The following is a 14,992-nucleotide window of genomic DNA, read 5'->3' as shown; positions in this document are numbered from 1 at the left end:
GGGGGGGGCGCTTGATTGAGGGGGCTAACGTCCAGTCACATGACACCCTCAACCCTCATGAACACACACATACTTGACTAGGAGTGGGTCTGAACGAGATGTAGCGGTATGAGTCACAAGCATTTGCTTAGACGGACACACACACACACACACACACACACACAGGTGAAATGGGTTAAAATGGCTGTTGTCCTGCCTAGGCTACATGTAGGGCTCTCAGTGGGAGAGCTGGCATTCATCAGCCCCTATTTTTTGAGGGAGTAATACACTCTGCACATCAGCCTTTTTGGGAGTGTGTCGGCGCTGGTTAAAATGGCTCTGACTGAGCGGTCTTGAGAAGCTGTGTCAGCCACTCCACTGGGATGACGCACCACACTCCTTTTGTCTTTGAGATGTTCACAAAAAGACACAGATGTGCCACTTACGCAAGCGGATACGCACAGATACTCTGTCACCGTGTCCTCTTACACTGATCAACAGGCATCATTACAGTACCATCCGTGAACAGGATGCAGTAAATTCAGCATAACTCGCATGTTTCTATGTGACTGTGTGTGCTTCCATGTGACATGTTTGTGAGTTGGATTGTCCTGTTCTGTGCGTTTCTGACCGTGTGCCTCGTCCACAGGTGTTTGAGATAGTGGAGCGCGTGGAGGAGATGCGGCGGAAGTGGCCGGTGGCCTGGGGCAAGCTGGACGAGGGCAGCATCGGCGTGGTGTCGCCCTACGCTGACCAGGTGTTCCGCATCCGCGCCGAGCTGCGCAAGAAGAGGATGCACGACGTCAGCGTGGAGAGGGTGCTGAACGTGCAGGGTGAGACACGGACACACACACACACACACACACACACACACACACACACACACACACACACACACACATTCTGTTTGATAGAGGAACCCTAAATGCTCACGCTACATATGCTCAACGTGTGTCCCACAGAGGTCACTCAGGCTCAGATATGCACACACATACGTTTATTCTGAGGGTGTATTTTCTTGACTCTTACATAAATGTATTCTATTATATATGTAGGTCATATAACAATGGAGACGTAGTCACACATACACACAAACACGTGTACAGTGTGCAGTTATTTCAACAAATCTCCAGTGAGGCAGTGAACGGCCCTTTTTAGCCCTCTCAAGATGCCTTAGTTCATAGCCAGTCTGAGTAGGAGCGTTTGGGTGTGCCTTTGTCTGGACTACCTGCTGACCATTGCCGTTTGACCCTGCCCACCCCGCTACAGGCAAGCAGTTCCGGGTGCTGTTCCTGAGCACGGTGCGCACGCGCCACACCTGCAAGCACAAGCAGACGGCCATCAAGCGCAAGGAGCAGCTGGTGGAAGACTCCACCGAGGACCTGGACTACGGCTTCCTGTCCAACTACAAGCTGCTCAACACAGCCATCACCCGAGCCCAGTCCCTGGTGGCCGTGGTGGGAGACCCCATTGCTCTCTGCTCGGTGGGGCGCTGCAGGTAAGACTACCCAATACAGACACACACACACACACACACACACACACAAACCACAGAATGCATGCTTTTGCTGTACCAGAATGTACTACAGTTTGAAGTAGATTAATTAGTGTGAACTTAGTATCTAGCCAAGTATTTGGAAATGTTTGATTTCTCTTCACAAAATGGAGGGGTAGATTAATAGTGCTTGAATGTGTTGCATAAACGTTGTTCAGAATCTACAAAGCTCTATGCCCTGTGCTCTGAAAAAAAGTCTTGATTTAACCAGCTCAAAGTGAGGATCTGCAAGAAAAGTGTTGTACCGATTGGAATTGAACATTGCACCCACTCAAAAAAATCATCCAAAACCCAAACTCCAAATTGTTCTTATTCCCACGAGTCTATTTGTATTGGTCATCACCTGTGCCGAGGTCAGTGTGTCTCTTCCTTTTCTCAGTGTGGTGGACTTGAGCTGTTGCTTCACACAGTGGTATCGAGCGGCAGTTCCTCCCACAGCTGTGAAGCTGGCATTTCCACAGCGCACGAAGCCGCGGCGGAGTGTGTCTGCAGGCTGTTTTGAGTGTGTGTGTTATTGCACTGGATTGGAAATGTCACGCCGAATCTGCCCGCTAAAGATGATGAAGCAAACTACTACCAGAACACGCTCATGAGCACACACACACACACACACACACACACACACACACACACACACACATACACACACACACGCACACACACACACACAGAGTGAGTTAGACTGCCATAAACAGGTGGAGTGCGGGGGAGCGGTTTTGCCGGGCACTTGTGGCCTGTCTTGTTTGTGCTGATGCCAGCGTTGCTCCCACTCCGGGAGCTAGCGCTTGTCGCTAGTGGGTAGGTGAGAGACCCTCACCGATCCGCCGCAAAAAGCAACCGGCTCCCTTCATGTCACTCTCTCTCAGGCTCCATATCTCTCTCCCTCTATTTCTTACTCTCTCTTTCTCTCTCGTTCGCTCTCTCTCTTCATCCCTCTCTCGCTCGTTCGCTCGCTCTCCTTTTCACAGCTGCAGCTCTTTGCCGTCTCCATGGAGACTACCTCACGTTCAGCCAATCGCAGAGGCCCAGACCGCAGGAAATGTCAATCGCATTGCCCTGGCAATTAAGTCAATCCGTGTGTTTGGAGGAGCAGCGCTCACTTGTTTTTATCATTATTTTATCCTTTTCTTTTTTTCTGCCTTTTTTCCCTTTTTTCCCCCTCCATCTGATTACTTGTCATTTATTCATTAACTTCACTTGTTGAGTGGGCGCAAAACCTGACCTCTCTGTTCTGGCAAGACGAGGAGCTTTCGCAGATTCTCTTTTGCCAGCGTTATTTTAATCGTGCTCTGTGCGTACCCTGTATCTGATTGCACAGACTGGTGTGTTTTGAGAGAGAGATGGAGGGAGAAAAGTGAGAGAAAGAGAGCTGGAGAGGGAGTGGTGGTGGGAGGCTTGTCTCTCTTAAACCCTCAAGCACCACTGTCGGTCAGTTGCTAAGCAGCCTCCCTCGGATGATATGTGCAGACGGCACTCAGGGCACCTCCTCCAGGGTTAGGGCTGAGCTACACCAGGCGCGTAACTGAAGCGTTCCGTTCGCGTTGCGTCTGCTGCAACAATTAGCTTCCATTATAATCAATGGAAGTAGCTACACCAGACGTGACAGTAGGGCGTAGGTTCGAAAAAAATAGACCATTCATCTAAAATGGATATTACGCGTCGCGAACGGAACGCTTCAGTTACGCGCCTGGTGTAGCTCATACCTTAACTTCGCTAAAACGCCTCCGTTTGGTCTAATTCAATATATACCTATCAACCCTTTCCATAGGGATGTGTAGGGAACTGGCCAAACACTCATCTTAAACAATTATGCATACATCACTGTGTTTTCATGTGCTCAATTGCGTGTGTGTGTGTGTTCCAACCTTTACAGGAAGTTCTGGGAGACGTTCATCTCCATCTGCCATGACAACAGCAGTCTGCACGGCATCACCTTCGAGCAGATCAAGGCCCAGCTGGAGGCCCTGGAGCTGAAGAAGACGTACGTGCTCAACCCGCTGGCCCCCGAGTTCATCCCCCGCGCCCTGCGGCCCCTGCCCCCGCCGCAGCAGGCCTCCAGCAAACACCAGCACTCGCCGCCCAAGGTGATACTCAGACGGACACCTCGCGCATGAGTCATGATGTCCAGATTTCTTGAAAGTTAAAGAACGAAAGGAAATGGGCCTGTATCTGCAACAAATAGGCCATCACAATGGCAGCGAATGTTTCATTCTAGATACATTTGTATATATCAGTATTTGCATTGGCAATAGGCCAGAAAATTGTTGAAATACAATGTTGCACATCTCTAATTTCAGGCCAACGCTGCATACCTGAGGTGAAGTCTCGAACTCTACCCAGCACTGCCACCCTAGCATGCCCAAGTTCTCATTGGAATGGTCACTTTAGCAAATAGTACCACATTTTGTCTGATTGACTGAGGCGGTGCAGGCATCTCATAGCTCCAGGCCCCCGTCCCCAAAAAAGTAGCCCAACTCCAGTGGACACACCCAAGCATAAACGTTCAACACCACCACCATCACCCAAGAGCCGTACAGAGAGAGAGTTTGACCAACTGAAAGCATGGGCGCCATGTTGGATACCAACAGCGAATATGCTATGTTGAAATAAATGGCTTATTTATCACCATTCACAGGCATATAAATGTTATCATCAACTTTTTGTCAATATGTAAAAGGCCCTTACAGAAATATTGGTCTCATTCGATTCCCTGGTTGCCGAACTCTCTCTCTATATGGCTCTGCACCACCCCAGCCAAACCCAAACTGGGTGGAGGATCAGGCGCTCGGGAACGTTCTGTGTCACATTCAATCCCTCCATCCCAATCTACCCGCTCCCCCAGTAACGCGACCTGTAGGGGTCCTGTCATTTTGCCTTAGCACTGCTGCCATGTTGTGACAGAAGTGGGGTGCCTGCCTGCTGCTGCCCCTGTGACCTCATGACCGCTGTATCTCTGACCCATTTCCTGTCTGCTCTTCTCTTCTGCAGGCCAAGGGGACGATGGCAAACCACTCGGAGCACTTCCCACCGGAGGGATTCGGTAAGGAACTAACCATGGCCGGGACTAACCATGGCAGGAACTAGCCATGGATGACACATCTCTCTCTATCTCTCTCTCTCTCTCTCACTCATTCTTTAACATTTAATATCAACTGACACCTATAAAGGGATTATTTAGGCTGCACAGTGTAGATGGTTTAAGTTGAAATTCTGCCAGTTCAGTCAGATATTTACATTTCTTTGTGGAGTCACCCATTACTGATGCGACAGAAAACCTCTAATCTCGTCCTCTAGTCCTGAAGTAGTCAGGTGAGTGGGACTACTTCAAAGGCACAGGTTTCCTTCAAAGGCACCGGAGAGCATTTCCTCAGTAATGGCGTATCCACGCGTAATGGTCAATAGAGCGACGCTTCAGCGTCAACGGCGACATTTTTGGGTGTGATCTTATTCGAACGCTTCCAAACCTGTGCTGTCACCCGGAATCAAGGTCATCCGTTTGCATTGCAGCCATGGAGAGATCGCTGAGGCAGAAGGAAGGAGAGCAGAGAGAGAGAGAGAGAGAGAGAGAGAGAGAGAGAGAGAGAGATATATATAAAGAGAGGTGTGAAGCGGTGGTTAAGTGCGGGCCTCCTGGGCCTTTAAGAGTTGGAGAGGTTGAGCGTAAACAGAACAGCACATGATGAAACTACTACTCGTCCAAATGACTCTCATTAGCACCGTTAGTGCAAGTGTGTGTGTGTGTGTGTGTAAGACTGGTTGAAGTGCTCCCTAAAGCATCTGGTGGAGTGTTTGTGAAGGACTTGGAAGGAGAGATGGCTACGAAGAGGAGCCTCTCCTCTGGTTGTTTATGTTGGTCCCAGGGCCTCTCTTGGCCTCCCACCGGCTAACATGTTTTCAAGACTTTCATTTCTTTGCTCTGACCTGTTTTTCACTCAATATTTCTCTCTGTATTCTTCTCTGGAACCCTCTATTCATCCCTCACCGACCCCCCCTTTCTCTGTCTTTATGTCTGCCCCCTTTCCTCTCTTTCATTTCCTCTCTTTCCCTTCTTTCTCCCTCCCTCCATCTCTCCCTCCCTCCCTCTCTCCCTCGCCCTCTATAGTTCAGCCCAGTGCTGCTGTTCTCATGGGGAACCCCATTCAGGCGTTCACCCCCCCAGTGGCCGGTGGGGGTGCGGCAGGCTCGGCAGGGAAGTCCCCCAGCCCGGTCCAGAGAGTGGACCCCCACACGGGTGCCTCCATCCTCTACGTGCCTGCAGTGTACGGGGCCAACATGGTCATGCCCATGCCTTTACCCGTAAGTACAGCCAACCATGGAGAGGTCAGTAGATCAATTAATCACTTTATTTGTGGTGGGTGCAATTAGGTATACGGCAGTGGGATATTTAACACAAAAACACATAGACACAGATGTCAGGTTAACATAGTAAACTGTTATATTAGCAACAAGTCTCAGTTACTAGATCTTCATACAGCTTTCTGAATTTGACTTATCTACACTGTAAGACTAGATAGTAGTGTCTGTGGAGCAAGACTCCAGACAGATCAGCTTTCCCAGAATATTTTTTTGTGTGCAGACTGTCTTGATTTTAAAGCCTCCTCTTCTTCCCTGGCTCCCAGCTCCCCTGGCCGGGCTACCAGAGCCGCTTCCCCATGGACCCCCGGCTGATCAACCACCAGGCGGCCATGGCCGCCTACAACCTGAACCTGCGCCAGCCCACCAGCCGGGCCTCCCCGGGCCTCTACGGACTCAGCCACCCCTCACCCCTCGGACTCACCGCCCAGTCCAGCACCGACAAGGAGCTGCTGCAGGACGCCGGAACTGCAGGTACACTCACACCTGAGCCCTGGTCATTTCTATACGTTCTCAATACTAAAGGAAGAATGTAGCAGCAACACTTTCACCGTACAAATTAGTGCATTTTGTCCTGAAGACCTGTGTCTGGTGCTACCTTCTTACCGTTGGTTATGGACCCTTTTGCAGTTTGTAAACAGTGATTACGTAGGTGTGGATGTGCGCACATTTTGGCAGCGGAGTCATGTCAAATGTTCGATAAAACGTCAGTCTGCTGTTGGTAGAGTAGCGATTCTGACAGCCGAACACGCAACAACTTCATGCTAGATACACTTCTAAATCAGCATTCAAAACTCTGTAGTTTCCTCTTCTTCGTGTGAATGAATGGGGTGGCACATCACTTTTCTAAAAAATGCACGCGCATACTTATACGTAAGCAGTAAAACGGTCTATTGGATGTTTGAAATATATGGCAAAGCACTACAAAGAAAGACTCTTCTTTCAAAGAGCTAATCCCATCACTCCTATCAGTCAAGACAGGCACACTGGTACACACAATACCAGTTCCCACTGTAGCTCTTGCTGTCACTGGGCTCTGTCTGTTCCTATGGTGACAGTTTCCGTGGGAACATAATCTAAAAAAAAATAATTAATTAAAATACTACCGGTAATCACTAGTATGTAGTCTAGCCTCAGTCACATGTAGCATGTAGCGTTGACACTTAGACTAACACCATCTCCTATAGTAACACCTTTCACATCACATATAAATATAGCAACACGCCCTCGGGTATAATTACACTCTGTTCGACAGGAGCCCTTATCCCGGCTAGATTCCGGTTGTTGTTTAAAAGGCGATTAACAGTTTGCATGTGTATCCACTTTCCAGGTAAAATGGACATGAATGGGAAGGTGGAGCATGGGCGCCTCCTGACCCCAGAGAGGAAAGCTCCTGAACAGAAGGACAAACAGGTGGGCACTCTACCACACCTCTCCATTATACCATACATCTCCCCACATCCCTCCCCACATCCCTCCATCCCTGTGCCTGTGTGTGACCAGTGCTCTGTCGGTAACCGTTGTATCCTCTTACAGGGCGAGTCTGACCAAGGGCCCAACAGGAGCCCTGAAGCCGTGGGCCCCCTGGGCTTCCCCGGCGGCCGCCTCCTCCGCAAGGAGCCCCCCTCCGGCCCGGCCACCGGTCCCCAGAGGCCCATGGGCTTCCCCCACCTGGCCTCCCAGCACCACCTGCCCCCGCACCACCACCACCACCACCACCCCGCCTTCCCCCCTCCTCACGCGGCTGCAGCCGCCGGCGCCAGCCAGCAGTTCCAGCAGCAGCAGCAGCAGCCTCCACCCCAGCAGCAGCAACAGCAGCCGCCCTACGGTCTCCCGCGCCACCAGGGCCAGATGAGGATGCCACCCCACCAGGGCCCCCCCTTCCCCCCGCCCAACGCCGGCGCGCCCCCCAACGCCACCTCCTTCTTCCTCCCGCGGGCGCTGCAGTCGCCGGGCCTGGAGGGGGACGCGTCCGAGCAGTCCGCCGTGCCCGAGGAGCTCAAGGGGGCGCTGAGAGCCATGCAGCCGTCAGCAGCGGCCGCCGGGGCACAACCACAGCCCCAGCAGCTGGCCGCGGTCCAGCACGCACACGCCCAACACACACACCAGCAGCACGCACACACACACCATCAGAACATGCACGTCAACAGCTACGGGGAGGACAGTCTGGACTCAGGACTGGTCGAGGGACTGGGTAAGCCTCGTCCGTTTTTCAAATATCTTCTCCACAACGTCTTTTCATGGCCTGACTGATCAGAATATCAAAATCTAATTTTCTACTTCAACATGTTATGTATAATATTATGATGACCGGATTTTAATCAGGATGCTCAACCAATGTAATCTGTATCCCAAACATCTGGTTTTGCTCATTAGCATTTCTCGTTAACTTGTTAGGGCGGCAGTGTGATTGGGGTTAGTGCTTGAAAGGGACTCTGGGGTTGTTTTGCTCTTGTAATCTGGGCTTTCACACATGTGATTACTCTCAAGCACACAGCGTCTCGCACGGCATCTCCCTAGAGCTCCGCAGCCCTTGTTCTGGTTTTAGCCAGGCTGTTGCTAGCGAAAAGATGTCACTATCTCCCTCTGTCTCTCTCCCTCTGTCTCTCTCCCTCTGTCTATCTCTCTCTGTCTCTCTCTCTCTCTCTCTCTCTCTCTCTCTCTCTCTCTCTCTGAGGCTTTTTGTGCATAGCTCTTCACCAACCTTGTCTCTGACCCTCTCTCTCTGTCTCCCCAGACTCCCAGGGCTCGTCCAGTCTGGAGCTGATGTCCCAGCAGGCTCGTCTGGGCCAGTGGGGTGAGCCGGGCCCTTTCCTGCCCCCAGGCGTGGCGGCGGCTGCCTTCCCCCTGCAGCCCCTCTCCCACCTGGGCCAGCCCGGCATGCGGCTCCCGCACCCGCTCATCCGCACCGGCTGGGGCCTGCCGCCCCCGTCAGAGGAGGACGGACCCAGAGGGCCACTCACCAGGTGAGCACAGACATGGTCACCCCTGCAGTAGGATGCCCCATTCGCTGAGGCTATATGGATGGGAAAAGCACAGAAAATCAAACCTCTTTTGACGTTTCCGATTCCGATTGACACAGTGTGAGGCCATATCTATTTGTCAATTCATCAAAAAAATACAAAAAACAATACAGATGCCGTGTGCAAAGGCCAGGTGTGCAGGAACCTGGTCACTTCCTCCAGTAATGGACCTGACAGGACTAACCATAGGCAAAGTCTTGGGCAGGGCAAAATATAATGAAAGGAAAAAAACAGCTCTATTTGAAAAGAATGAGTAATTCTAGAAAGATTGAGGTGGTTTTTGGAGGAGTGCATCTGAATAAAAAATAGCTGGAAAGCTTGCTTGTTTTTGTGTCCGAGCTTGGTTTCTGTGTTCCACTGGTGGTGGTAATTGGGTATAATTGGTTATGTACCGAAAACATTTTAAGCTATAAATACATTCATAATTCCATTGCATTCATTCCATTCAGTGGTGTGGAGTAACCTGCTGACGCCAGTGTGCACTAGATTCTTCAGTGTGGTATGGGTGTTTCCCTGCGTGCGTGTGTGTGTGTGTGTGTGTCTGTGTCTGACTACTTCTCCTCTGTGCCGCTGTCACAGCAGGTACCCCGGTCTGCTGCGTGAGATGTCTGCACAGGAGCACTACGAGCAGCAGCAGCAGCATCAACAACAACATCATCACCAACAACAACACCACCACCAACAACAACAACACCACCACCAACAACAACACCACCACCAACAACAACAACATCAACAACAGCAGCATCAGCAGCAGCAGCGTGACCCCTCCGACATGCCCCCACCTCAGTCGCGCCTGCTGCAGTACCGCCAGCAGCAGCAGCAGGTGCGGGGCGACATCCCCCCGCCCTCCCCCTCCTCCGCCGGTCCCTTCCACGGCTACCCGGAGCCTCCGGGCCGCACCGTGGACCTGCAGCAGGCCTACGCCGGCCCCCACCAGGCCTTCCCCCTGCCCCCGGACCACCCGGGCCACCCGGCGGCCGCGCTGCCGCTGAAGTACCTGCTGCCGGAGGCGGCGTGGGGCCACCCGGGCCTGGCCCAGGGCCACATGTTGGGCCCCCAGCACGGCCTGCCCCCACTGGGCCTCCAGGGCCTGCAGGGTCCTCGGCCCGAACACAGCCCCCTGCTGCTGCAGCAGCAACAGCAGCAACAGCAACAGGCCACACACACTGCCCTGCAGAGCTTAGAAGAGGTACAGACACACGCACACACGCACACACGCACACACGCACACACACACACACACACACACATATGTGTTAACTGTGTCTAGAGTAGAGGCAGTAAAGAACAAACTGATGTGCTAATCATATTTATTTATCAGAGTGTGATAAAAACAAATAAGTTGTATGTTTTACTATATTTTACTAACACCATGGTTCCTAGGGCTCCTTGAAATAGTTGAAAGTTTGTGAATTCACAAAAAAAATAAATCAAGGCCTTTAAAAGTTTTTGAAAATTTCAAAGAAGGTTAAGGCTCCAAGGTTTTGTTTTGTTGTGTTTGTTTTCTCTTTCTTTGTGCAGCAGGGGTCACAACAAACATTTCGCCCACATGGTGCTCTGATACTGAGGAAGGCCATGTGGTCAAAACGTTTGTTGCAACCCCTCCTGCGCAAAGAAAACGAAAATAAACTTTGGAATGTGAATCTTCTTTGAGATTATTGGATGGCCTGCTCCAGCCCACCCAACCATCAGTGAAAGTAGACATAAACAGACATGGGTGATCATTACAGTGCTTGACTTTATATATTTAGTTAGAAAATGATCTGTTAGTTGATCTGTCTCAAACTATGCCATGTTGGGTCCTTGATTTCGAGCGAGTGGGTGTTGAAAATCCTTGAAAAGTTGTTGAATTTGTTGTTTAAGGTGTGAGAAACCCTGTAACACAGAATCGTTAATCCACCACATACCTGTGCACCAGACCTGTTTTCATGTGCCAAACTCAATGTCTCAGTTTGGTAATTTTGTAGCCTACCTCCCCTCACAGAGGCAGGTGAGGAGGTATCTGAACCTACAGAGAGCATTTTACAGAGCATAACTTCAGTGTTGGAGTGTGATTGCTAGCCCAGTGGCAGCTCACAGATTTAAGCAGATACATGTCTGTGTCAAGCTCCCATGTGAGCATCAAGCCCACCCGCTCCCCATCGCCATGGCGACATCCCACCAGTCGAGGTGTAGAAAGTTGTGGTGAAGTGTTGATTTGTGTTAAGATGTTTCTCCTAAAGGTGTGTTTTGTTTCTCACCCGTTATCCATGGCTTTCACGCCTCTTTTCAACTTCTCTCTCTCTGTTTCTCTCTCTTCATCCATACCCCTCATTCACTCTCTCTCTCTCTCTATGCCCCCCTCCTGTTCTCTCTCTCTCTCTCTCTCTCCCTGTCGTTCTCCTCCTCTCTTTCCCTCTTCTCCTCGCTGCAGTATGAACCACGGGGTCCCGGCCGGCCCCTGTACCAGCGGCGGATCTCGTCCAGCTCTCCCCAGCCGTACCCCGACAGCCCTCAGGACCCCCAGCCCCCCGCGCCCCCCTGCCGGTTCCCCCCTGCGGAGCTGTGGCCCGCCAGCGGCCCTGCCTCCATCCACAACATTCCATGCAACGGAGCGAGCCCCCTGGCCCCACACAGGGACAACATAGGTAGCCCGCCGGGGACGCACGCGTCTTCACATTCGTTTAGCACACTTCAGATAGGATGTGCTTGTCATGTTAGGTTCACTTGTGTGTTAATGTCTTTCTCCTGCTGTTTGATAGTTTATGCTAAAAGTCAGTAATGAAATCACAGAGTATTATGAAGTCGTTATCATGTGCAGAAGAACTTTTAGAACCCCTGTGATAACTCCTTATGTAAGCCTCACTGTCATTTTGGATACAATGATGGTTTGCTAATTGGTTCACATACACCGGGCTAAATGTTCTCAGGCACTGCACGGGAAATCAAGCGTGGGCCTGATTAACAAACTCCTGTGTTTGAAAATAGATAATTATATATAACAGCTTTGAACATTTCTGATAATGTCCGGTAAAGAAATGTTCCCTGCTTTGTGCGATTGCTGGTGCGTAGTGAAGCTGTTGACTAATTCCATGCAACAACTAACGTGACCTCCCCGCTTCTCCACAGTTACTAAGGCCATGAATGCTGCCGAGGATCATGGGAAGACGGAGGTCCTCCAGACGCCCTCGCACCCACCCAGCACCGCGTCTCTGCAGCACCATGGACAGTTTCCTCCGCTGCTGCCCAGCAAGCAGACCCCTCCAGACCCGGGGGGAGGGGGCAGCCCCAGCCCCGCCGGGCCCCACAAGACCCCAACCATGTCCTACGCCAGTGCCCTGCGCGCGCCCCCAAAACCGCGGCCCGCCCCTGAGCAGGCCAAGAAAAACAACCCTCTTTCTCTGTTACAGGAGCTTAGCATAGGCAGTGCAAACAGTAGCAATGGGTATTACTCCTATTTTAAATAAAATCAAATACATACCTGTAAAAAATATGAAATATATATGAAAAAAAAGGAAAAATAATCAAGAAAATGAAGAAAAAAATGATTTTGTCAGATAGTTTTGTTTTTTTCCCTGCGGTTTTCGTTTCTTTTTTTTACTTTTAATTTAGCTAGTTGTTCTTTTACAGTTTGACAATTGTGATTTTGCAAACAAAATTAAGCATATATTCAAAGTTATACCAAAATGTTGGACAAAAACAAAAATCAGGAAAAAAAAGATTTATGGGACGAAGAAAAGGAAAAAAAAAAGTTTTTTAAACACATTTTAAGCGAATTAGCTAACCACTCAGTTGCCTGTCTTCTGCTTCCCTCTTTTCAGGAATTATGTCTGCTTTGTTTGCATCGATTCATAAAAAAGTAAAATTGTTGAAGTGATTTTTCTTATATATATTTTTTTCTCTTCAGCTGGCTTTTCATTTTTGAAATGATGTTGAATTCTTCCTTTTATCAATATTGGTGTGTTTCCTTGTGCTTGCAGCTGAGTGGTTAGTTGACTCCCTCACACACACACATACACAAAAAAAAAACCTATATAAAAAGTTGTATAGCTGTAGACAACCCTTTTCTCAAAACTGTACATATGAATAAAAAGACATGAATGAAATGACCCACGTCTCCAGATTGTAGTATTTTCTTTAACAACAAGAAACGAGCTACACTACACTATACTGAGCTATGGAACATTTGATTCATCAAGTCGCACTTCTGAAATATGAAATGTAAAGATTTCTGTACGTTGTTATAAAGCTCTCCATATGTATCAAAAATTGAGATGGTTCTACCGCACACTGTTTTGACGTTTACTTAATTTTATTCAGAGTGAACAACGCGTTTCACATACAGCGTCCTCAGGTTCGCTCAGGTATGGTCTGAGCTCTCAGGTGTGTCTTTAATTACCTTCTAGTCACATGACCAGTTGTTTGTAACGTCCATTTTAAATGCCAATATCCAATATTCCCATAAACAGTTAAATACAATCAACAATTAACAGACAAAGATATAGAACACGTCCTTTGTCTGTTAATTGTTCATTGTATTTAACTGTTTATGGGAATATTGGATATTGGCATTTAAAATGGACGTTACAAACAACTGGTCATGTGACTAGAAGGTAATTAAAGACACACCTGAGAGTTCAGACCATACCTGCTTCATTTGTGGATTTTGTTCATAAGCTCTTACGCAGAGTGGGCATTTCCACTTGATGTTATTTCTCTATTCATTTGAATAATTTTTATTTAAATCTGTAATCTGATGCTTTTGACGTTATATGACCAAGGCTTCATTCTACGTTTTTGTTTTTCTGATTTAGTTGGCCTGAAACCGATTTCAGCACTTGGACATCAAAAATAGTAGTATGTTGAGGGATGCTACTGTCAAATTATGATAGTGTTGCTAACTTCCTTATTAGCCAAGTCAGGCAATAATTTAGCAGCTTCTAATGATTTATAGTGTTTTAAAGGACACTGATTTTCACATTGTCAGCATTGTAAGTTATGCTTGTGCACCTTTTTCAGTGTTGTTCTCCTCCCCATATCCGACACCTGTGCCATGCCTTTGGATGTCGGTCAGCATAATGTGAAAAGCCTTATGGAGCCACTGCATGGACATCAGCAGGTCTGAGCATGTTTCCTCTTCACTCAATACTGTAACTGTATCAGCCAGATCCCACAGGGTCAGCAGATTATTACAGCTATTACCCCTTAGTGAGTCTTGGTGTCTTCATTCCCACACTGAACACTGAAAACACACAAGATTCTCGAAGGGCATATTTTAGTGCAACAATACTTTATTTCATATTTTCTGTAAAACACAAGTAAAGTAGCTGTCTGTCTTGTGAGCTATATAGGCATTTCTGTGCCTTCTGCAGGGGAATCAATCTTGTAAGGCCCAGCATCTTAACTTCCACTGATGGGGGGGGGGGGGGTGTCCTTCCACTGCTGTTGACTGACAGTAAAAGCTTTCAGTCAAGAATCATTTGTTTGTCTCAGTTTAAGAGAGGGTTTGTAACCTGTGCGAGATAAAAAATTGAGATAACGGTGTTCTCTCTCCATCACTGAATGACTGAATGGTGGTGTTGTGTTCTGCCATTGTGTCTGACAGACTTGCTTCTCAACATTTGTGTTCTTAAAGAGGGAAGGTGCATGAGACACACTTGACATATTCTATATTTCACTTGGTTTACTATGGCTTATCTTTAATAAAAATTACTGCACTTAGTGACTATTAGTGCTAGTGTTGTAATTTTCTTTTTTCTTGAATTAATATGTGACAGACATGAATTTAGCTAGTGGATGCCTTCTAGATTATACCTCTATTGAAAAGAATCTAAATGCAAAGGATTTCTGATACATTTGGATACACATGCTTTTATGACTCATATACCCACATCACATAAACTTAAGTGGTGTTTAACATAGGAATGATTTAACAAATAGTCAAATCTGTGCAGTGTTCCTCTCAATTGTAGATACATTTATCCAGTTATTCATTCAGTTAATGAAATATCTTAGTGTTACGTTTTATAGAATGCCTCACTAATTTTAGAGTTTGAATGAACATTGTAAACTATTATTCAGTTTATTGTTAACAGCTCAG

General features: G+C 48.4%; 1 protein-coding gene across 2 annotated transcripts in view; it reads left to right on the top strand.

The window, feature by feature from the left end:
• The window catches only part of helz (helicase with zinc finger), a 38,604-nt gene extending 25,603 nt beyond the window's left edge, over positions 1-13,001 (top strand). Inside the window, exons 20-31 of one of the 2 annotated variants that reach the window (XM_076265173.1) lie at positions 629-812; positions 1,249-1,477; positions 3,408-3,618; positions 4,523-4,574; positions 5,637-5,830; positions 6,154-6,361; positions 7,218-7,300; positions 7,424-8,081; positions 8,625-8,853; positions 9,490-10,102; positions 11,327-11,540; positions 12,022-13,001. In XM_076265173.1, coding sequence (XP_076121288.1) covers positions 629-812; positions 1,249-1,477; positions 3,408-3,618; positions 4,523-4,574; positions 5,637-5,830; positions 6,154-6,361; positions 7,218-7,300; positions 7,424-8,081; positions 8,625-8,853; positions 9,490-10,102; positions 11,327-11,540; positions 12,022-12,359 — 3,213 coding nt within the window. In that variant the 3' untranslated portion in view covers positions 12,360-13,001. Of the gene's footprint in view, positions 1-628; positions 813-1,248; positions 1,478-3,407; positions 3,619-4,522; positions 4,575-5,636; positions 5,855-6,153; positions 6,362-7,217; positions 7,301-7,423; positions 8,082-8,624; positions 8,854-9,489; positions 10,103-11,326; positions 11,541-12,021 lie in introns of both variants that reach the window. The other variant, XM_076265172.1, reaches the window with a different exon arrangement.
• Positions 13,002-14,992: the final 1,991 nt, after the last annotated feature.

The sequence above is a fragment of the Alosa pseudoharengus genome, unplaced genomic scaffold, assembly GCF_046254945.1.
Source record: "Alosa pseudoharengus isolate Yale_2024_CS ecotype anadromous, Long Island Sound unplaced genomic scaffold, YU_APseudo_1.1 YU_APseudo_1.1_scf_4, whole genome shotgun sequence".
Classification (NCBI taxonomy): Eukaryota; Metazoa; Chordata; class Actinopteri; order Clupeiformes; family Clupeidae; genus Alosa; species Alosa pseudoharengus.
This window is presented reverse-complemented; position numbering and strand designations above follow the sequence as displayed.